The sequence below is a fragment of the Polyergus mexicanus genome, unplaced genomic scaffold (genome assembly GCF_030449975.1).
Source record: "Polyergus mexicanus isolate NDT 795.1 unplaced genomic scaffold, iyPolMexi1.0 SCAF_1, whole genome shotgun sequence".
Lineage (NCBI taxonomy): Eukaryota > Metazoa > Arthropoda > Insecta > Hymenoptera > Formicidae > Polyergus > Polyergus mexicanus.
This window is the reverse complement of record NW_027223321.1, coordinates 3683937-3708558: the sequence shown is the minus strand read 5'-3', so window position 1 is coordinate 3708558 and position 24622 is coordinate 3683937. Positions and strand designations below refer to the sequence as shown.

The 24622-nt window shown below is 37.5% G+C and overlaps 2 protein-coding genes across 3 annotated transcripts; both read left to right on the top strand.

The window, feature by feature from the left end:
• The first annotated feature begins 240 nt into the window (after positions 1-240).
• On the top strand, positions 241-6619 carry LOC138932022 (uncharacterized). Its single transcript, XM_070293487.1, has 4 exons — positions 241-662; positions 1074-1946; positions 2053-2184; positions 2298-6619. Exons 1-4 carry the CDS (start codon positions 320-322, stop codon positions 3593-3595), a joined length of 2646 nt encoding a protein of 881 aa, XP_070149588.1. The 5' UTR covers positions 241-319; the 3' UTR covers positions 3596-6619.
• Positions 6620-9336: 2717 nt separating this feature from the next.
• On the top strand, positions 9337-22723 carry Cry2 (cryptochrome 2). 2 transcript variants are annotated; one of them, XM_070293429.1, is made up of 11 exons: positions 9337-10287; positions 16069-16302; positions 17211-17462; positions 17851-18035; positions 19076-19305; positions 19692-19859; positions 20101-20241; positions 20628-20779; positions 21355-21561; positions 21797-21823; positions 21932-22060. In XM_070293429.1, exons 2-11 carry the CDS (start codon positions 16085-16087, stop codon positions 21960-21962), a joined length of 1611 nt encoding a protein of 536 aa, XP_070149530.1. In that variant the 5' UTR covers positions 9337-10287; positions 16069-16084; the 3' UTR covers positions 21963-22060. The 2 variants fall into 2 exon arrangements, with proteins under 2 accessions (XP_070149530.1, XP_070149520.1); XM_070293419.1 differs by having other exon boundaries at positions 9365-10287; positions 21355-21557; positions 21932-22723.
• Positions 22724-24622: the final 1899 nt, after the last annotated feature.

Sequence of the window (24622 nt, the reverse complement as noted above, 5' to 3'; positions counted from 1 at the left end):
AATAAGAACTTAATGTAAAGTTTTTATATAAATATTAAATTTTATTTAATCCAAAAAATTATTCAAAATGTTAAATTTTTCAATTTTAATTCTGTATGTACACGCGATAATAGCTATTCTTTTCATAAAAGAGAAAGAATGCAGAGGACATTCTCTTTCTCTGTTTTAACAGTCCGGATCCACGCGTTTCGCAACGCGCGGAACGGCGGAATCACGCATCACACAGACACACACTCGAAGACGAAGTGTCGTCGCGACGGTGACGACGGTGTAGTTGTTCCCAGTGTAGTAGCCGTAATCGCGGAGAAGATATGGAAAGATGTATTTGAAGCGTACGTCCAAGTTGTTGGATCTGTCGTCGCGGGCCACCGCGGATGTGCATCTACGCGATCTTATGTGCCCGGTGTGCCGTGGGATATTAATCGAACCAGTGACGCTGCCGTGCACACATAACCTCTGCCTGCGCTGTCTTAAGGGTACGTTTGAGCACAACAGTCTGAGCTGTCCCCTGTGCCGGGTCCGGGTGGGCTCGTGGCTACGTAACGCAACCAAGTCGGAGACTCTGGTGAACCACGGCCTCTGGGAACTCATCAGGGCCAAGTTCCCGAAGGAGGTCGAGAACAAGCATAATGGCGAGGAGGGGGATCTCAGTTTGGACGCTGGTGAGTGACACACATACTTATATACACACACACGAGCGCGCGCGCATGTCACAGCAATAAACAAATATAACATAACCTATCGTTGCAGTGGCGTTGAGTTTCATTTGTATTTTCTATCGACACATTGTACATTTTTCTTCGAAATGATTCGTATGAATTATGTAAGCTATTGGTGCCTTCGGCGTTATTATTATGTCTTTACATGTGTACGGTGTCACTTTCTTCAACTTTCTAAAACCTTGCTTTGTTTAATAAGAACATTAATAAGAGCGTTGACGACTGTAATTATCTTTTACCTAGTTGTTGTTTGAATGCAAAGTGATTATAATTGCAAAATATATGACGCTTTTCATATCAAATAGAATGATCTTGTTACAAGTTATAAAGGAAGAGTATTTTCCTTTAATACAGATTATGCAACAAAAAGAATACTCAGCGCAGCTGGAGAAATACACAGGGAATATGAGGCACAACTTCAAATGGCCGAGGAAGAAATGCGTCGCCAGAGACAAGCCGAACAGATAGCCAGTGAAGCGTTGATACAGAAGATTCGGGTAGAGGAGCAACAGCTGTTGTTAGCTCAATTGGCACAGGATCAATTGCTAGCCAAGACCTTGGCAAAACAGCAGGTTGTGAAGAAGCACAAGGAAGCTACAAAGTGTTACAATCAATGTTTAAACACATCGGTATCGAATTACGTTTTAGACGCGTCCAGGTTTAACGCTAAGACTATGCTTGTAAATAATGTCGAAATGCCACAAACCGACGCTGCACACTTGGAAGGCAGGCAGATGAGTCTTCCCGAGTCTGTCAGCGACAGCACAAAACCGAGACAAACGAATACGACACTATTATCTAAAATCGAGACAATATGTTCCAATATATATGGCTCTAATGAGGCAAATGTATCCAGTATGCATAAAGTTTCACTTAAATATTGTTGTCAGAAACAAATACCAGTGTATAATGCTGTCACAAAAACATTAAAACATAAAACTGTATCCAAATTTACCCAACCTTGCGCTTCGAATTATTCCACGGATCCCGGATGTTCCACATCCAAAGCTTATATGATGGAGACTAAAGAAGAATTGCGCGTACCGAGCGATGTGGTAAATAGCAAAAAGAAGAGTTTAGGGATAGAGGTGTGCATGACGTTGGCCGATGATGACGGAAGAATAGGAAGCGCTGAGAGTTCGGGCAGTCATGACAGCATAAATCAGGAAATTCATCATTTCAAACCGATCAAGACGGTACCGAGAACGAAATTAAAAGTTTCTTCAGGTATATATCTATATATCTCAGAGAAAGAAAGAGAGAGAAAATGTAATATCCATATTTTTTTAATATGATAAATGTTTACATAGAGAATATCTTTTTTTGTTCCCAGATGGAAAACAGATAGATCCAAAATTGATTAGAGTGATTCCTGTTTTAAAGAAAGCGTCTAATGTAGTGCCAAAACCTCCATCGCCGACGCACATGAAACGTATAATTGGATGTTCTTGGAGCGCTTTCAGAGGTAAATTATAGGCATTTATACGCGTAAAATGTTATTTATGCTTGAACAATTACTTAATTAAGATTATGCAAATGTAGGTTATTTAATTTAACCATTTAATAATTCTATTACAGGTAGAATAAAACAGGACGCAAAACAAAAGCAAGCTGCGCACAATCTAGAGGAGACGCTAATCGATCAGCAACCATCGACGTCCCTCGACCATTCTCAAACTGTTTCGAATAAGTCGATGATAAAACCTCAAACAAACGATGTTATCCGTCGACTTGATTTTGTGCCCGAACCATCATTCGACAGCAACAAAAATTATACGAAGAACGCAAAAAAAATAGTTAATGGCCTTAAAACGAGCAAAAAGTTGGATGATGAATCGAAAAAAGATGCGAAAAAAACTCGTAAATCTTGGAGAACGCGCGTGAGAAATGGTATGATAGTAAAATCTAAGGGGAATAGAAATCTGCGAAGTAATAAGAGGGCAACTGGATTCACTTTGAATATTGACGAGGAAGAGGATGATCCGATGGATTCATTCGGCAAAATAAGCCCGCAAAACGATGAACAAGACAGCAATCGCGATGACGTAGCGGTCGAAAATATAGCGGAGCGGATTAAAAGAAGGAAAGAAAACATGGAAAAAAAAACGTTGAAACGAGAAATTGAATCCAATACATCTAAAAGAAGCAGAGCAGCAATGAAGAAGAAAACATTCTCTGAGAGGAGAGACGAGAGTCCCGCGACGGATCACGTTTCATTCTCGACGGTCGAAGAAAGCACGGAAGTGGATATCGAACATTCTGGGCCAAGGAGAACGAAGCGTAGGAAAATCAGCAGGACTTCTCAGAGCAATACGGTGGATTTGGAGAGGATCGAGTTTTCTTCGGATACGAATGGTAAAGTGAATGTGAGGAAGTCTACGCGAAACTTGACGAAGGTCTCCAAGTCGAGCGATCACGTATCGGACGGGGCGCGCAACAAGAATAACAATAGGTTTAACTACGACTCGCCACCAGAGTCTTCCGACGAGACGGAGGAGTGCGTTCCGGAGAGTAACCATGTCGTCGTAACTTGCGTCAAGGAGTTGCCCTCGGACAAAGAAGCGATCGAGGAACAGCAACGGATCGAGCGATTGTTGCTGCAGGAGAAAGAGGATTTTGAATTGGCGCGCCGCTTACAGACGCAGTTCGACGAGATGGAGCGAATAGCCGGACGTCCTAGACGTACGAGGAAGACTACCGAAAGCGAGAGAAGCGTCGAGACTGACCCGACTGGGACTGTCTTCAAAACGAACATCAAAAGAAAACCGATCGTCGATCGTGCCGTGAATACCGTAGTTAAGAGGAAACGCGGCAGGCCACCGAAACGCGTGAAAATTACGACTGATGAGCGCGAAGATGAGACGCGTGCGCGATAATCGCACTTGATACGCGCAAAAAAATCCTCCGCACACAGCTGGATGTTCCTATAAGCCATATATAAAGGAAAATGGAGTTCGATTAAAACTTTTTGCGACTTTGTATAGTGTCTTATGTATTTTTAACGAGAGATCGTTTGCGTCATGTCGAATGCGTACCTGGATAACAATGCGAAAGTATAAATGCGCAGCGTATAAATGCAAATCTTTAAATTGTTACATTGTCGTTTTTTGATGTCCACTCTATGGAACGTTAATACGCGCCTACGCGCCGTTTTTGTTCCTAATATATCAATCGTGCACTTTTTTAAAATAACGATATAAAAAACGCGACTTATGCTCGTATGCAATACATTTCCGGAATAATTGACCGAAATTTTAACAAGTTTTGTTTGATAGGATACTTCTATGAAAAAGAATTCTGTTAAGATTAAATTCACAGAAGCTTCCGGGACGCGTCTCGTATCTATTTTTATTAGTCTTCTTGATGAAATGAAATACCACATTATAATCAAAACGAAGAATGACAATATGCGAACGAGACATTGTTAAATTTAATTCTCGATTTCTCGAACGAGAGCGAGAAGAATGAGGAATGTCCGTAATTTCGATAATTTCGAGATATGCGCACGAGATTAAAAAAATGTAATTTTATACAGTGATTATAATTATTTTGTAAGAGAGCTTGTCCGTTTAGGCTTAAGTCGCTACTCATTACAACAGTCCATAACAATTATAGATATATGCAAGTTAATTAGTTTTTTTCTTGAAAGTTCGATTATATGCTAATATCTGGCTTCTTGGTAATTTTCTCCGTTTTCAGCAGAAAATAACCATCAAAATCGCGGAGTGACAATCGCCGCGTCGCGTCGTGTATCGCTCGATTGAGAGCGAAGAAAGCGCTAGCTTTTATCATTACACGGTTTATAATGAAAACTTTCTATCGGAGTTGTTTTATCAAGAGATAATATGTATTTATATATTTCTATATTTATCGTTCCCGTGGATACATAAATTAAAGTGAAGTCCGACTGAATCTACATTTCTTTCTTTATGGAAGAAAGGGGAGGAATTACATCAACTTTAATTATCTTTACCTAATGTTCACGTAAACTACTCTAATTAACATTTATATAACATTTGTTACATGACATTTGTACATCATCATCGAGAAAGGCAGATTCTCTAGCGAATATAATTGTGTATAACGTTAAAAGAGGAATTATATATGTTTGATAAGATGCGCTTTAAATCGCAATTCTACTGTTAGCTTCGACGGCCTTGATTATTATACCGCAATTATCAAATAAATTGTTATATATTAAGCGTTATATTAAGAGATTTATGTAAATCTCGCGCGCGGACGGATTTTGCGTCAGGATTTGACGGATGCAGAGTTATCGAGAAATATAGTTCCTTCAACGGAGTTCCGTTTCCGATAGGCTAGAATTCTCTCTCGCCCGTACGTATTATCGCCCTAATTACTATATATATTTATACTGTATATGTGTATATATATATATATATTTTACATACACATACATATGTACTTTTTTTAATGATTGGCTGATATATCGAATAATAAATTCGCGAATCCTCGTTTTTTCGCGCTCCTACTATTATATTGCGTGATACGCAGTATTCAACATCCGAAAAGAGCTTACATTCGTAAGAGCAACTACTTTCGATAACGTGATTTAACGCATATACTCTGGGACGCGCCTCGTTTTTCTCATCGACATTCGCATCGAACATATTGACTTTATTTCCAAAATTACTTCTATGAAATTCACCGAACGGAATTAATCGGAAACATTGGTTATATACACTGTGACTCGATTTAGACAAATAGAATCTTTTACATCTTCATTTAATTGTCGCGATAAAAGAGAGGTTCTTTGCTAAACATGATTTTTAAATCATAATAGGTATTTTTATGTAATGATGACAACACAAGAGCAGATAGGAAGAAGCTATTCGGATATACCTCTCTAATTATCTTAGACCTCGAAAGCGAAACAATTTTAATTAGCTTGGATTTTTTTTCTTTTTTTTTTTTTTTTTTTCTTCATGGAGCAGTTAGAAAATAAAAGAAATGATGGTCGTTCATTTCGTGCTACTCTATGATAAATCCGCGCGGAGCTTGCGAAATTCGAACAGGCTTCCAAAAGTTTCCTCGTTAGCGCGGAATAAATCGGGAACAATAAAGGGAACGCATAAAATGATTGCGATGAGAGGATGCATTTTTATCGCTCTCATCATCCTTCCATATATTCTTTTTTATTCGTGAGTTTATTTAATTGGAATATGTGTATTCGTTGTTAAAAAGAAAATGTGCACGAAACGTTCGTTATTCTCTGTTTGCCCAGAAACAGTCTTTCAATTTTTTTTTTCTCCATGTAAATTTTAATTATAAATACGCACAGCGTATTTTGCATGAATACGTTAATTAACATGTATAATACATATATGAGTGATTGCGAGAAAGTATAGTAACGCCGGTGGATATCGTTACGGAATCGCAGGACTATATTATAAACTAATCTAACGAGAATATATAATGTAAAAAAAAGGCGCATGGAATTTATATTATGGAATTAAAGCATAGAGAATGTATAGAGAAGATATTTAGTTATAGAGAGCGACTTCTACAGGATAGTGTCGAATATTATTACGTATTGATAACAAATAAGTAGAGAGCATCGAGAGATTAAAGCAAGCGTATTCTATAATTCCGGATGAAACGGAGATACTCATTACGAATTTTTAGGAAGAGTCATTTTTATATTATACCACACATATATGGTTTTGCGATAGAAGATGTAGCAAGAGCAACGGGAAGCGTGCGCAAAATCGCGGTTGCACCATCCGTTCTTCTTGATACGTTTTATATGTGAAAACAAATAAATAGAGGACTGTAATTATTCTAAGAGTTATCTCTCTTCCTCTCTCCTGTGTCTATTTACGATATGCCGAAAGATCTTCCGCTTCCGTTTCCGTAAAAAAAAGTGAAAAGTATTATCGATTTACTATAAAGTCTTCTAAAGTTAGTGTCTTTTTCGTTAAATAATAAAAAAAACTTTACATAAGTGCAATAAAAGTTTATAAATGGGATATATTTATTAATATAGTGTTTCTTTTTTTAAATTAAAATTTCTTATAAAATGACAAGAAATTTAATAATTTTTCGTTATGGTGTGAAAAAAAAACGGAAAACGATTTTTTACGTTAATATTATCTTTGCAGAAATTAAAGGCATATAACATGACTCGAGTTTCTGCAAAAATTGTGATTATATATAATATAATAATTTTCGCTTGTCTTGAAGTCCATGAAAAATCGTTATGCATGATAATTCGGTGAAGAATATCATTGAGATAAATCTTTTCTTATGCGATGAGTCGTGGCGAGTTACAAGAATAGCGTTGCAACAATGAAGAAAATCTTTGTCTATCCATGATACATGAAATTAAGCATACGGATACTCTGCAAGTTACGCAATATTCGAGGCAACTATGCGATATTGTATTTTCAAAAATTCTTCGATACTTATTTTAGTTATTAATATTTTCTATTAGAATTTCAATGTTTGTGAGAGTAAGATATTATCTCGACATTGACTCTTCAAACATAAAACTTATAATAAATAAATTTGGTACCAAATATATTTTCGATAATAGAAGCAAGCAACTTTTGAGAATCCAAATGTGTGAGATATATTTTTCTCGTGTACAGTATTTCTTATGACATTTTTTTTTTTAGAAAGGATCACGTCTCACGACTTTTGATAATGTGAGAAGCTTTACCTTCTATTTATAAAAACAGAACAGAGACTGAAGAGGAAGAAGATAATTCTACTGTAGCCGTGTGACTGATCTAGTAGCAAATGATAATTTCATTATCTCTTCCACCGACGAAAGAAAAAAAAAAAAAAATTTGTATGAGACAGGATCGCCCGAAAGTAACAGAAAGGTAAATGTAACTTGCTCGTAATCACTGACGAGAGCAACAATTGCGACAGATTGTGCTAACTCTCGTTGCGTCATCGCGAAATAGCAAACTAATGTATACTTTCCGTCCCACCTTATTTTTCCATGAACTTCATAGCGTCTCGTACCTTCGTGCGAGATTATGCAGACTCTGAAAGTAATTGCGTAAGTTTATTATTGTTCTCGTAACTTGACTATATTCCTCCTAGACACGCCTACCGATTATATCGCGGAGCTCATCATCATTTTGTCTGTGTCACGTGATATCTTGAGACTACTGTTTTACAAACTTGTTTACTTTGAAATGGCATTTTGTATTTATTCCCAAAATATAATATATGGTACACGTAACGACGACAGATACATAGAAAACATTAATTCGCGAATTTATATTAATTTATATGCTATTGCCATTGATTTTTATTTTACGTATGTAATCAATCTATTACTAATTGCGAATATATTTTGAAAAATTCATTATGCAAAAATGAAAGGTTTGTGCGAATCAATTTTTTATGGATATGTGGTTTTTTCGAGGAAAAAAGAAATACATATAATTATATATAATATTATTAAAGATATATAATTATATATTTAGATACATATTCTAAATATAGTTTTCCTTGAAATTAATATGTAACATTCCAACATGTATCATAATGTGTCTTTTATCTCTATGTTTATCAATATAAGTGAAATCGTACAATTTTTTAACTACGGAATAATTGAAAAATTGTGTGTACATATATTTGGAATCGCGGAACAATTTTTAATTTCAATAAATATTTGATTAAATATACACTTGACGATATACATTTTTGATTAGACACATGAAATACAGAAGTAATGATTTAATTAACTCAAGATACGTAACGATACTTACGATCTACTATACTACGATACTACGATTTTAACAACTTCTATTTTTATTTACTTTTATTACTGTCATTAAATTATAATTAATTTAGAGAAGCGTACATACTATTATTGTTACGTCTGTAACCAAGAGAGAAAAGAACAGCAAATTTTTATATAAATTGCCGGATCGATGAGTCTGGCTATGAATAGTTAAATTCATGTTAAATTCATTCACTCATTCAATACACGAAGCCTATTTTAATAAGGTAAACACAAATTCGTTACGCAAGCGAGGTTTTGCAGATCAATAACAACACTCTATATAACACGGTGCTTTAAATCGAGTTACAAAATAGTTACGTATATATATATATAAAATATATAAATTATTTGTCAAGTGGATTAAGTGCATAACAAAGAAATCCATAACGTTGAACTATTCTATCTGCTATCATTATATAAGTAATATAATCAATAAATAATTCATCCATCAATATTGTTTTTATAATATCAAAGATCTACTGAATTAGATCTATTGAAATATATTAAATCTTTCAAAAATTCATCCAGAGAGAGAGAGAGAGAGAGAGAGAATTTCTAAAATATTTTCGTAGTAGATGCAGGAGTAAAGGAGCGGGGGACGGAAAGGGACATATTTTAGAGAACCCCCCCCCCCCCCTTCTCCTCCCGAATATGTATCTCCGAGGATTCTGGATAGGAGAACGCGAAGTAAGAAGTAGAAAACGAACCACGACCTCGGATAGAGAGGATGGGGGGAAAACGCTCGACGAGAACGAGAGGTTGCACTCTCGACAGCCACGGCGACTGCAACGTGACTACGGTACCACGTGATCAGCTCGGATACAACAGTCACGTTGCACTCGGCGTGGCTCGGTCTCCTCTGCATGCCTCTGCACGCTGCCCCCTCGTCCATCTATCTACTTCGACTTACGTTCGCATATGCGATCGACTGTTAGCACGGTGCGGTGCGGTTCTTTGTCGCGTCCGTTCCTCATAGTTGCAGTGAAATTAAAAAAAAAAAAAGGAAGAAAAAATATAGATGTGCGATCGGTGAAATCTTTCTCTCGTGATTGCCGTAATATTGAAAAAAAAAAAAAAAAAAAAAACATGCGAAATCGGTGAAATCGCACACGCAAGTGGAATCGCGATGCTTCGGGAAATCGTGATGTGCGTGGCGCAATTCGCGTGTAATCGCGCGATTCACGAGCGTGCCAGTGAAACTCTTATGCACGCGAGCTGTTAACGTTCCATTGTGTTGTTTGTCATTTTTATAATTAAAAGAATTAATGCCTTAATCCCAAGTGACAAGAGGAATGTATTTGGCGATACATCAACATTGATTACGACGACGTGGCTCATCGACGTAACGATTAGCGAGTGCCGCGAATGTGAATTGTCGTCGTTGATTTAATTCAATTTAATTCAATCGAGACTTTCTCGGCATCGAATTAGAAGCGTCATTGAATCTCGAAAAGATTGCAAAAAAATCTCGCAAAACCACGCAGTGAATTTTCAACTCGGTGATCTGGAATCGCGACGATGCGCATTATCGATAAGACGATCGGCTGATGTCGTATGTGAATCATCGTGAATTTAATTTCTCGAACATAATTCTTAATTCGGGAACTGATTGCGAGAGACTTTGCGCGATAATCATATTAGAAAAAAAATGCACGCTTTACAACGAACTCGCTGTCCGCACTTTGCCGGCTGAGAAAGAGAGCTTTTTCCGCAACAACAGTCGCTCTCCGGACTTATTGCAACGGACTGCAACGTCAGCTGGTCTCTTTCTAAACCAGTGCGCTTTCACCAACTTCGATCAAAGTAAGAGAGAAAGTAATGCATCCGATGCGATACAGCACGCTCGTAATCATTGATCATATTTGAACGACCAAAAACTTTATGCGAGGACCTTCCTTTTCCGTGTAATATAATTTAAAGGTCTTCTACATACACACACACACACACACACACACACATGTATATATATTATGCGTGTACATTATTTAAATCTACTTCTGAATAAAAAAAAAAGATGCAAATTTTATTTCTTTATAAATTTAATTTCCAGGAGTATCAATTGTTCGAAACAAAAAAATTTTTTCGCCTGCGAAAAATTAACAGTCAAAATCTAAAGAATTTTATAAATTTTATAAATTTTTGTTTTGCGATTTTGAACAGATTAATCTCACACAACCAGACGTATAATGTTTAAAAATATTTTAATTTCGATTCAAAGATACAATTAACCATGATGAACCAGTCGAATCACAAAGCGTTGACAGAATAATTGGTGAATTACACATGTACACATGTAACGTGTATAATTCATTAATGGCCATTCGCGAAATTAATATCCACGTCGCTAGATATGATGCGGGAACGTCATTAAGAAGATTCTCGATTACTTACTAATTTTAGAATAATTAATTTTATCGATGCTGCGGAAACTTCGTTTTATCGATCCTTCCCCTACATTTATCGCACACGGCGAATTGATTTGAAATCAGAAACAGACGTGTTTAGCCGTCTCCCCAAGGGTTAACTTACTGACTCGTCTATCCTATGAGTGGGATACTTTCGGACAGAATGAATGTTTTCAACTTGGCCCCGGCACTCTCCACCCTTATAAATTAACACTTACAGGGATTTGCCGAAATTCGTCGCGATACGGCCAGCGATGTTTTGTCACGGGAAATGAAATGCGGAACGCATATCTAGTCACTGTCATGTCGTTGCGGCTAAACTTGCTGATTCGTCAAAGTACAATACGATAGTTTAACTCTAGAAACGACGGTCGTGTCGTGTTTCCTCTCTCAGCATCGCATCCGATAACTCAACCAACATCTTCCCAACGATGTCGCCGAACGGCGTTATATCGACGTTCTTGCGAACGTGCGAATTCAACATGCTACATCTCTGAATAGATAAGCGAGTTTACGAGCGCGAATACTCGCAGAATAACGTTCTCGCGTTCACAAAACGCAAATTGTGAAAATTTGATTTCGTTCGTTGGAATAAAACGTGAATATAATCGGCGGCGAAAAATGAATGGGCAATCGAGATCAATGGAAAGGTAAAAAAGAAAAACAACAAGCGGTGCGTTAAAATAAATAGATGGCTAAACAAATTGTAAAATTACGCGTTCATTTGCAAAAAAATTATTTATTACGCGACAGCGCGGGAGCGACGCCACAAGCGGTTGATAAAATTTGCGTAATAAATAGTATAGAAAATCCTGACTATATTAAATCCTTTGCGCTTATTTGGGGATAAAATTACTTTTTTTTTTCTCCGAGAATATCCAGGAAGTGGCTAATAAAAGGCCATGAATTGCATTTGATCCATATTTATATAACTGTGTAGTTTAGCGACAGATACTTCGCATATACACGACGTTAATCGTTGCTATAATTAAATATCATCGACGATGATGATCTTATGCAATACTGACGCTCCGTTATGTCTCCATAGTTTAATATATCCAGGGAAAGAATAATCAATAATCTATTCGAGTAGTCAAGTTTCCATTGAATGACAAATTTTTTTCGCAAATCTGACATTTTCTTTAAGCGCTTCGAGAAAATTATTAAAAAATATTATAATTATAAACTTGATCCCTCTCGATTATAAAATGAAAAATTTATTACCCATTTTCGTACAATGAAAACATCTTAATAAATACCTTATTTGAACCGATCAAACTTTTTCTGACACATTTAAAAGGAACTCTAAAACTCTAGAGAAATATGACAAAAATTGAAAATCCATATTATTGTTACATGAGTAAAATGCTCTCAGCCGTTGCAGCGGCTAGCTCGCGGCTATATCCTGCTGGTCCTCTCGAATTTCTCCACGATATCCTCTGCTGCAGTCAGCAAGAAGGAAAACTGCAGATGCTGTTTTATCAATGTTATCGTGTATATTCCGCTTACATCATACTCTAGACTCTAGACCGAGGATTAGAAGGACGATTATGTCAATGCGTTTGCGTCACGATAGATATAATGTCGTGCGTTTTTTCCTTATTTATACGAACACCTCGGTTCTTTTATTTCTCTCGTTCGTATCCGCCATCGTTGATTCGCGATATTAAATGCGTAATCAACTTTTTCGACTCTAAGAAGCTGCATAATTAATAAATTAAAGTGCGTTTTCATGTCCTAGCCATCGAGAATATCATAAAAGGATACACCTTTGTGTTGTTCTCGACGAGACTGGAATAATGAACGCGATGCAACGGCACAAATGCATCAATGAAATTTATCTTTGCAGCGGAATATACTCCAAAACTTTGCTCTCTTAAAATTCTATGAGCCTGAGTTAATTTTATTATAACGTATACAAATATTTAAACCGCGGCGTGCTCTTTTGGCCAGAATCCTTGCCTCTTGGGAAATTGAAGCTAGTTTTGCGACGCAATCGTGAAACGAATCTCCTGCATTCTAATCGTATGCGCGTCGGGATCAAAGTTTCTCTTCTGCAAATTAGCTTCTCATTGAAAATAAATTTCGTCGAGAAACTATTGCGCCACCCTGCGCGAAACGGCGATCGTACCATCTCCAAACACGATCGAAGCGACGAGCGATGATTTTATTGCTAGAAGTTTCTCAGGGCAAGTTGGTGGAAGAACAAGAGGATAATTCCATCGAGGAACGATAAATTTCGATTATATTGCAACGTGGTGAAACGTGTACTCGTAATACAATATCGAACTTTAAGGAGAGTTAAGATGGACGAGTCGGAACGTCGATGTATTTCGTAATCGGTGATAATATAAGGGGTAAAAGTCGAATTTTTTTTATAACGGTCCGTAAAATAATTCCTAATTCATAGTAAAATTGCCAATAATAAATCATTCTGCAATGATGCAGATTGAGCGCTGGACGGGCTCGCATTTCGATCATCCAGTAGATACAGACGAAACGAGACAAACGCGTCGAGTCACATTTTGCTATCAAGTTTTCAAACGTGTACAGTCGCTATTTTCCGGCGAGCTTGCTTTACGAGAGCAAATGAAAAACTCGCCTAAATTCAATTCAGTGGTTCTGCCTCTTCGTAATTTGTTAAAGACACCTCCAAAACACACACTATCGATGCACATATATCGATATATACATATATATATATGCATCTCGTGTACGAGTCCATTTGCGATCTACATACATGTATGTGTGTGTATCAGAGGCGGAATGAATTCCGCAATAAATTACTGCAAAATGCGCGTTGATCCCCCCCGGCTCATGAATAACGCGCCAAAAGATAGCCCTCGTATGTCTGAGGGCTAATCTCTCGAGCGGTTTCGCTACCGTTGCTGGAAAACGAGAGACACACACGGGAGCTCGCAACGGGATGCAGCGCAGTAGCGTACCAACATTCAGGTCATCCCTTTCCCTCCCTATCCTCCGTCAACAGGAAAACTTCGAAGGATCGATCTTGATTATCTTGCTCAGCTGACGGCGTTTGCCCCGATATAATAAATTGTTTTATCTCTATCTCTTTGTCTCTCTCTTCTTCTCTACACGTGCTGATATTAATAATAATTAACGATTAATAACGAAAAAGAAATATATTAAAATCTTCACGAAAAAGTATATAAATTATTTTTTTCTAAAGATTAAGAGAGAGAGAGAGAGATAGAGACACAATACGACTAGATATAAAGTCAACGTTCCGTTTATGGAGAGCACATTTCTATTTATGTCGGCCCATTAGTTACGCCACTGACACAACGGATATAAACGTGCCCGCGGGATAAAATTAATGCACCCGTGTCGTTCTATCTCTTCGGTTGCCAGGGAAATCAACCACGACCACCGTGTGTCGTGGGGGGCGGTCCCGTCTGAGATTTCGTTCCCTATATTCGATCTCGCGAGATACGGCGATCGCGCAGCCAGAGATTTTTCTCGAGACCGGAAGCAACGGCTGATTACGTTTGTCTTGCGAAAGAATAATCTCCTATCTGTGTAATAATAAATCGACTTTATCTGGAGAGAGAGAGAGACTGCGCAAATGCAATTGCAAAATGTAACATTTTATATCTTCACGAAGGCCAAATAGATCGAAAAGAATTCATTTACGTAAAACTGAGCGTTTGATTTCCCAAATCGGTGATTTTCTTATAAATTTCTTCGTTTCTCATCGTTTTTTGCGCTCAATGCGTAATTGAAAAAAGCCAGATTTCTCGAAAAAACAAATTTTCACACGTCTTAAGTAAATCTTGATCTCGAAGTAACGCGCTCGTGTACAATGGATATGCTAATTTCGCCAACAATAAAGTTCGCGACATCGCATGAATCATCGCACGGCGACAAAATCACATTGTTGCGATAGCTTCGCGATAGCGCGTAGCGTGAGTACAAAAGTATGATGTACCAAGGATTTGTTGGAAAATTGCGTTATCAAAACTTCCTTCGTTAAGTGATAAAAAAAATTCCTAATCGATCGTATCATTACTAAAATAAATTTGTGTTCCTTCGCTTGTTTCGAAGGGAAATTTATTTATTGTCGATTACTTAAAAAGACAACAATATAATAACTCTTAATCTGAAAAGCAGAATCACTGTACAAATAAAAGAAAAATATTATTAAAAATAAAAAAAAATTTTTTTAGATATAATAAATAATAATAGGAAGTTTGTGTATTTCGACTATAGTGACGCGGAAATTGACGAGAAAATATAGAAAATATAGAAATTTTTCTGATACGATCGAGAGAATGAAAACGATCTTTTCAAAGCGCTAATAATCATTCTCGTCCTCGCGGATGACGAGACGTCAAATCGAGGTAGGCCAATCAATACGTCGCTTTTTGTACGGGTGTCCTACAGAAGTATATCCGGCGATATCTGAGAAAATCAAATTTTCCACACGACGGCGTAATCAGGCTCGAAGAGGAAACTCTCGACCGCAACTCTCGAGCCGACTCTTATTTTTTCCACTTAGCAGCGAAAGAAAAGACGGACCCTTTAACGCACGTTACGGACGAAAAACGATTCAAGATACAGTTGTAAGGGCTCCCACGGGAATTGATTCGCGTCGCGTCGTACTTTCTTTTGGGCTTCGAAAGAACATCGTCGCGTCAGACTCTTCTCGAGATGACGATAGCGCGAGGAATTCAAAGATATGCGCTTTTCGCACTGATCTGTCGTATAATCGAGAAGAAATCTTGTAGCAAAAAGAGTTGAATATATTCGCTTTTTAAATTTTAACTTCCTTGAAGAGAGGGACACATGTTTGAAAATTTTTTTATTATACATGTTAGAAATTTATCGAGGCAGGAAGATTGTATTAAATATACAATGGCAGATCAAATCTTGGAGATACATATAACTGATTTTAATAGAAATTTATAGCATTGCGATTAATATCGGACAGGATTATTTTTAAGGAAATTTTAAATAATCGAAAAGTGTTGAGATTAAAAAAAAAAAAATTATTGCATCGCGATAGTAATTCGGCAGCTAATATCTAATAGAAAAAATTCGCATGCTATTCCTAAAATATCCTGTACAAACATTCCGTCATTTTACTGCAATAATCCATCGCGAATGGAATTTTTCCATTGTGTCGAATAAACTAATTAAGAAAGCTCGTTTCTCGAAGGGTGTGCCGAGGAAAGATGACGGGAAGTAATAACAACGAAATGGACCAGGGAGTGACATCGGGTGTCCGGGGCGATGGTAGAAAGCATACGGTTCATTGGTTTCGTAAGGGACTCCGGCTGCACGATAACCCTTCGTTGAGGGAAGGTTTCGCGGGGGCGTCCACTTTCCGGTGCGTCTTCGTGCTGGATCCCTGGTTCGCCGGAAGCACCAACGTCGGCATCAATAAATGGAGGTGAGCGACCGCCGATCAATATTTCGCGGAATCGAGTGAGATCGATACAATAGCTTCCGCAAAAGGTAGAAAATAATACGATCGTACGTCAAGCGTATATCATTTTGTTGAAACACACATAGTGAATAAAAATCTTTCTACGTAAATTCGCCTTAATCTCGATCTCAATCTCTTGTTGCAAAAAAAATTTAGATATTTGGATATTAAATAAGTGACGTCATGCAAATGATCATGTCAATGATACACATACGGAGTTTTTTTTTTTCCTATCCGGGGTTTCTTTGAATTTAAATGTATATAATGTTACGACGATCGAGAGTGACGACTGTTTAATTCATCGATAGTGACGACAGCCGAGATTGTAGCATATTTAACACAAACGTAGCAGTAGATCTTCGTTGCATCGTACAATCTCGTTACTGCGGAACGTTCAAGCACGACTCTCTCATCGTCCATCATTTGTCATGTTGATTAAGCATTATGTAACCGTTTCCGTCAGCGATCGGTACGGTTAGATGCTGTCGATAATCTACTGAATCATAGTTGACTGAGAGAACATTAGCGATGGCAAAAAATAAATCAACAACGGCGGGACATGTTTACGTTATGCTTTTGTAACATCTCAATGTAAGGTCAAATCTTAAACATCTCTCTCGCACGGACGTTTTATAAAATATCATTTTTACATTTTTATTTCAGCGACAGTTCTTCGATATTTTTCTTTATGAAGTTAATAAAAAAAAAAAAAAAATAGTATATCGATTTATCAAAAACCTTTTACGATATAAATTGCAATATTATCACTGTTTTTATAAAATTAATTGTTAATAAAATATTGGCTATCATAGCAATTGAATTATCCGCATTTAAGCACGTCAATTTTTTTGTGCCGCATTCGTCCGATACAGGTTCTTGCTGCAATGTCTGGAGGATCTGGACTGTTCCCTAAAGAAGCTGAATTCGCGTCTGTTCGTGATCCGAGGCCAACCGGCCGACGCGCTTCCCAAACTCTTCAAGGAATGGGGCACGACGAATCTGACCTTCGAGGAGGATCCGGAGCCATTCGGCCGCGTGCGAGATCACAACATCTCGGCGCTCTGTAAAGAGATTGGTATCTCGGTGGTCCAGAAAGTCTCGCACACTCTCTACAAACTGGACGAGTGAGTCCGAAAATATCTATCCGTACCGATTAATTTAGCGATAAATTAACAAAATGAATTATTAATAAATTATTTAATTAATATTAATAAATAAAGGAAATTTGTATTTAATTAAATTGTTTCGTTCAGCGCAATCGGCGTGAAAAATCGTAATTAAAATCTAAATCAAGAATTGCAAGAATTGTATCCTGTAACCCCCTTTCCCATTGATATTATTTAACAAAATATTTATACGAGAAGAGAGAAGAAATATTGATATTTTAAAGTCTAAATCGAAAGGGAAACTTTTTAGCATATATGTCCACTGGGATTATACAATATATGTTTTGCCATTATTCTCAAGTTATTTCGCGACTGAATCTTCTCTCTGAAACGTCGCACGTTTCAGGATCATAGAGAGAAATAATGGGAAACCGCCGTTGACCTATCATCAATTTCAAAATGTCGTCGCTGGTATGGACCCGCCGGAACCGCCAGTACCAACGGTAACCGCCGCCTGCATCGGTAGTGCCTATACCCCTCTCAAGGACGACCACGACGATCATTACGGCGTGCCCACCCTCGAGGAACTCGGTTAGAAAAATATCTATATGCCCGATCTTAATTCCAGAATTAATTTATCTCGTTCAATAATATATCATAAATCATCGAAATGATAATTTATCGTTAATTACATATCATGAAGAGAGCCTCGAAATGTCATCAGAATTTTAACTACGGCACTTTTTTAGCATCCTCCAAAATAAGAAAAAGTTACTTTGAAAAACGTCGGTTACAAATTCATCCAAGATCAGTTATTATACCTCGAGTATCTCGAATATCGTTTACTCTAATTAAAATTAGAAGTGCGGAAGAGATGTCAAATCACCCGATATGAAAATATTCGACTGTTGTTTCGATTGTAATTAGGCAGTAATGTGCGATATGCATTTCGATATTCCGGGCTAGGCGCTATACGGATTAACACGTGTTTATCGCACTTGTCATGGAAAATTCACTCGCGGCAGATTAGCCGCTGCAATATTAATGCGCGCCGTGCGTAAGGGAGCAATCAAGGTGTTATCTCGTGAATTCATTCCGTTCCGATAGCGCCCATTACAATCCGTCGATGTTTTGCACTATTTTTCGCGGCTCATTCCGCGAAGAGAGACTCGATCGATTATTAATTATTGTTTTTATTATTAAATGTCACCAACGTTTTGAAGTTCTTTTCCGACATTGCGCAACAGCTTATTACCGTTGGACTTATAGCCGGTATTGTTCCTCTGTTATTCTCACTTTCAAATGTCTCACTCTTCTCTCTCATTTCGCTTTTTTTCTCTTTCATTGTTATCAAATGTCATCCCGAAGACATCCAATTCTTTTCCTGCGATTCTTCAACAAATAAAAATAAGATCTTTACCTTAACGTTGCGCTGTGGATATTCTCCACAAGAGTCTATCACTAAGATTAAAATTGTGAATATCTAAGAAGATATCTAAAAGACATCTAAAAAAATATCTAAAAAGATATCCACGATTTTAATCTTAGCGATAGACTCTTTAGTCATTTTTACCCCTAATTCGATATCTTTTTTTTTTGTATCCCTTCTGATTATTCTTCTATGGTTATAGGGTTTGACACGAAAGGCCTGATACCCCCCATGTGGGTCGGTGGCGAAAGCGAGGCCCTGGCTCGGCTCGAACGTCATCTCGAGAGGAAGGCGTGGGTGGCGAGCTTCGGCAGGCCGAAAATGACACCGCAGTCCTTACTGCCGAGTCAAACCGGCCTCTCGCCTTATCTGCGATTCGGGTGCCTCAGCACGCGACTCTTTTATTACCAGCTCACCGATTTGTATAAAAAGGTAAGAGACGACCGCGATATGATCGCTATAAGTCGCCAATAATACGCTTGCAATGCATCGATATGCGATGTCGAGCGCATCGGGGTAGTTTTTTTTCCAGCGCGAGAATCCTCACTTTCCTGTCCTCCGTAATAATTAAATGGAACTTTAAAAAAAACATATTAATTACAGCGCGGGATATTTTTATTTCTACGAAAGTTTCTTAGCTAGTGTTACACGTTAGCGAGAGTTTTTATTGATTTCCGCTTCTTTCTCATTCTTAAAAGGAAGATATCGCTCTTGTCTGAACGACATTGCGTATATATATATATATATATTCCAGTTTTCATCTCGAGAAACGAATGAGTTAAAGTTGTTAAAATTTTCTGTCAACGATACTGTTTCAGATTAAGAAGGCTGTGCCACCATTGTCGTTGCACGGACAGCTGCTCTGGCGCGAGTTCTTTTACTGCGCCGCGACAAAGAATCCCAATTTCGACCGCATGCAGGGTAACCCGATTTGCGTGCAGATACCGTGGGACAAGAACGTCGAGGCGCTCGCAAAGTGGGCGAACGTGAGTGAATTTTGAGCGCAATCACGGACGAAAACTGACTTCAGTCGCAATTTTTCTCGGACAACGCGAATAACGAATATTTTCTCTCAACGCGATCAAGTAAAAGATCTTCGAAATAATTCGTGAAAAAAAAATGTCATTTTGTCATTAACGTATTTTCGTATTCGAGAAGAGAAAAATCGCCGCGCACGATTTCGGAGAATTTTAAGGCCGAAGTGAAATTTTTTTTTTTTCACGCCAGGGCCAGACGGGATTTCCGTGGATCGACGCGATCATGACTCAACTGCGCGAGGAGGGCTGGATACATCATCTGGCCAGACATGCGGTTGCTTGCTTCTTGACCAGAGGCGACCTTTGGATCTCATGGGAGGAAGGAATGAAGGTAAAATATCGCGGCATTTCGATTGCCTTGCGCGGCGTTCATTTTATCTATTTGCTCTTGTTATTAACATCATCTTCTTTGTAACATCCTTGTGAGATTCTTTTCTCGAAAGTACTTGAAACGCATCCGCTAATATAATCACGAATTTGTAAAAAATATAATCCCGAATAAAAAAAAATTAATTAATTAATTAATTAATCCTGATTGATACAAATAAATCACGGTTTACTTTATTCGTCGAATATACTACTTGATGAATTTGATGAAATTAAATCACGCTATTAAATTATGATAGCTTATTAATATTAAATAATAGTGAAATATTTATGTGTTTGGCGGTTTGCGTTAACTTTAATTATTTCATATTGGATCTGATCTAATTTAAGGTGTTTGATGAGCTACTCTTGGACGCCGACTGGTCTGTCAATGCCGGCATGTGGATGTGGCTGTCATGCAGCTCGTTCTTCCAACAATTTTTCCACTGCTATTGTCCCGTGCGATTCGGCAGGAAGGCGGATCCGAACGGCGATTATATCAGGTGATAAATCGCGCGGTTAAGATTAAAAAATATTTCTTAACATTTCTTTTTTATATATAAAAAAGCGACTGTCGAACAATTTCGAAAAAATCTCGATGAGCGCGTTCATGTATCTCTTATGTTCCTCGTTGAAAAATTTACGCTGACGATCGCGTGTGTATACGATAATATCGAAGCAGTGATTATTAACGTTCACGCGATGGCCGGATTAATAGAAATTTTAATCTTGATTGATCTTAATTTCTAACGCATCGAGCGTGAATCCGTGCGAGAAGCAGAATTTAGTAGCAAAATAGATGAAACGTTAAATAGTTTAGTTCCATTTAGAGCTTAATCGTGTGGCAAATCATCGGCGATGACAACGTCCGATTATCAGATTATGCTTAATGCTTTTACGAAATAATGTTATTATTCGACATTTTACAAGAATACGAAGAGAGCAAACAAAGTATAAATTATTCCCTTCTATTCGCTTCTGCCATTAATTTTTCTGTAAATAACTTTGCACGTGCGTGGAGGAACGATTATCATCTCCCTCGATAAAATCGATCTTACTTATATTGTTGCGCTATTAGACGCTATCTGCCGGTGCTAAAGAACTTTCCGACCCGGTACATCCACGAACCGTGGAATGCGCCGCTCAGCATACAACACGCCGCTAAATGTGTCATCGGCAAGGAGTACTCCCTGCCGATGGTGAATCACAACAAGACCTCGCGCATCAACATCGAGCGGATGAAGCAGGTGTACCAGCAGCTGAATAACTACCGCGATAACAGTGAGTAAGAATCGACGATTCTCTGCGCATCAAGCGGTTCTTTTTCTGATCAAATGATAAGGAAAGGGTATCTCGAGTCTCATATCAATTTGATTTCATTTTTTTTTTCTTTTTCTTGCGGGAAGAAAATAGCATTGATTTTTAGCCAGTTGAATTTTCGGAAGCGAATTTTTTTTAGCGAAAATCTCGAATCAGATTTCTACGACGACGGTATTTTAATTGAGATTTCTTTTTGTTAGGAGTTTCGTTCAAAGGAGAGAAGATCGGTGAGTAAACTGATTTTAATAATTAAGTAATAATTAATCGAGCTGTAACAAATTTCGTGTAATGAAGTACTTTGCGTAAAGTTACGTTAATAATATTGATAATGCAAGGCTTGCTGAACGCATTGTTGGCGCCGACTAAAGAGGCCGACCAGGAAAAGAGGAAGCAGGACTCGCCGAATCGAGTGAACGAACAGAAAATGGAAACTATTAGTAATTCTACGCAACAACAGCAATAGCATCAATAGCGATAACTGATAATAATAATTTAATAAATACGTTAATGTGTTTTGTGATAACGTTGACGCTGTCTCTGTTGTGGATTTTACTAAATGCGTCAGAGAACTAAAATCCTAATTATATTTATATTTGTTTCATTAATCCATAATTAGCCCCAAGAAGAGACGAGGCGTTAATTTCATTTGACTTTAATTTAATTTTCTATTTTAACTTTTCTACTTTAACTTGTCCTCGTTCCAATATCGCCTATAATTTAATGTCATATAAATTCGATGAAAATTCAATATTTATAAAAATTATACGCATGTCTAATATATGAATGAAATATATTAATTTTCATAATTATACAATACTTTCTGATTATATTCCGAGCGATTTAATTTTTAAGAGTTAATCATAAGATCAAGACGCATCTCATAAAGCGCAGATATCTAAAAAGGGATTTTTTTTTTGATACCCGTAAAAAGAAAGAAATGAATGTCGCAGCAGCGAGCAGATTTAGAACACTTGCGGATGAAACATCTTTCATTTTGCTGTATGTAATTGTGCAACGATATCCCTCTCGTACGATATATTATCGATCAACAACCGTACCATTTTGACTTTTTATGGTTGCGAATGATAGTTGTAAATATCGAATTGTATAAAAGATACTTTTCATGTAAATGTCTCATCGAAATGTCACTTACCTTCCTCTCCGCGGATGTCCAAGGCATCATTTCCCTAAGTGCCGCGTATTCCCGATGCAACTCGATAACTGAATAACTCTTTCTCTTTCTCTTTCTCTCTCTCTCTCTCTCTCTCTCTCTCTCTCTCTCTCTCTCTCTTTCTTGAGTAAACGACGAAAAATAGAAAAGTAGATTGCCACGTTAGTCACGAGCGCTGGAATAAACTTCGATCAACTTGACAAGACGAGCATTTAATGGTCTTCTATCATATTTGCGATTTAATGGTACTTCATCATTATCAGAGACCTCTGATGCATAACGGAGATCCGTCTCTTTCTCTCTTATTTTTTCTACAAAAAATTGATAATATGTTTGTCGCCTATATCGTATATATATATATATATATATATATATATATATATATATTTATATATATATATATATATGTATATATATCACTATGCCCGCGTGGCTTAATGCTAGACTGAAGCTCGTCATTCGACATTCGCTTAAATGAGATGCGCGATCTCGTCTCACGCGATGATGTGCATACTCCCATAACAGCGGCAACGCTAACGCTGACTATTATTTTATAAACCGCGGCTTCGTTATCATATATGTATATAGAAAGCGAACGAGAGAGAGAGAGAGAAAAGGGGAAAAAAAAAAAGAAAAACAGAATTTGTACTCGCACGCAATATGCGTTGAAATTGCAATTATGCGTGTATATAATAAAATGCAAATACGCAGTACGCCACGCGCGCGGATAGAACTCACACAGTCGGTTTTCTTTTTATTTTTTCATGTCAACAAATGATATATTTTTAGTGCCTATAGTACTTATAGTTTTACAGTACATTTCTCATTAGATTTAAACAATTACAAATGAACATTCTCAACACTCAAAAACGGAACTAATATCTCTCTCGCACGCACTCTTTTAATCCTTTCTTTTTTTCACGCATTTACGCTCGCGTTTTCTCTTTTTCTCATTCGCTCTCTTGCTCTCTTTCTCTCACTCTTTCTCTCTTCCTTTCGCGCGATCTCTCTTTCATTAAATTATTTTTGTTTGTGTTTTCTTTTTTTTTTTCTTTTTTTTCTTCATGTGTGCCTTACAAACGCTTATATATTTGGTTGTGTGTCCTCCCCCTTACGATAAAAGATCAAAGTTTTTTTTTTTCTTCTTTGCGAGCTTCGTGGTCGCAGTAATAAATCTCCATACTTCTCTAATAATAATCGGGACAATATTTAATTGTAATCGTTAATAATAATTAATCGTGTGTTATTATTCGTCTCATACAGTAGTAGTAACATCATCGTTACTCGGCATTCGCGTCGCGCTCCCAAAATTATTTTATCTATACATTTTATTTTATATGACGCCGCTTTTTTTCTCTCCTTGCTTACGTAAATATCTCTATGTATACCGGCTGTGCGGCTCCTCATCTTTTTTTTTTTTCTTTTTTATTATTCGTCTCTCTAATTTTACACAATCTATGGCCGTGGAACACCGAAAAAATACCAGCGCGTACAATACATCACGAACTTTTGGACGCTTGCCCCTCTCGCGAGGGCAAGAGTCATGCTCGTCTCGCCTCGCAAAATTCGATCCGTAATCATCGCGATTGCGGTGTAAGACCATGCCTTGCGAAATCAAATTCGTGCAAATCGAACCGTCGATACTCTCTCCAGCGAGTAAAACTACGGTCGCGAAATCTAGGAATTCAAGGATAAGAAATAGAAAGTTAAGAGCATCCAATAGTATAGATCCTTGAATTCTAAAATAGCGATACAAAGATTCAAGAAGAATTGAAATTTTGCTAGATCTAGATATCCAAGAATCTTTCTTCTTCGGGAAAACCGAAGATCTTAGAGGAACTCGATCGATATACAA

Bases quoted from the DNA above. Each gene is read 5' to 3' on its own strand.
- LOC138932022 (XM_070293487.1), top strand. From the start codon at position 320: ATGTATTTGAAGCGTACGTCCAAGTTGTTGGATCTGTCGTCGCGGGCC. The intron at 663-1,073 runs GTGAGTGACACA...CCTTTAATACAG, and splicing joins GGATCTCAGTTTGGACGCTG to ATTATGCAACAAAAAGAATA. The intron at 1,947-2,052 runs GTATATATCTAT...TTTTGTTCCCAG, and splicing joins GAAATTAAAAGTTTCTTCAG to ATGGAAAACAGATAGATCCA.
- Cry2 (XM_070293419.1), top strand. From the start codon at position 16,085: ATGACGGGAAGTAATAACAACGAAATGGACCAGGGAGTGACATCGGGT. The intron at 17,463-17,850 runs GTGAGTCCGAAA...CGCACGTTTCAG, and splicing joins ACTCTCTACAAACTGGACGA to GATCATAGAGAGAAATAATG. The intron at 18,036-19,075 runs GTTAGAAAAATA...CTATGGTTATAG, and splicing joins GCCCACCCTCGAGGAACTCG to GGTTTGACACGAAAGGCCTG.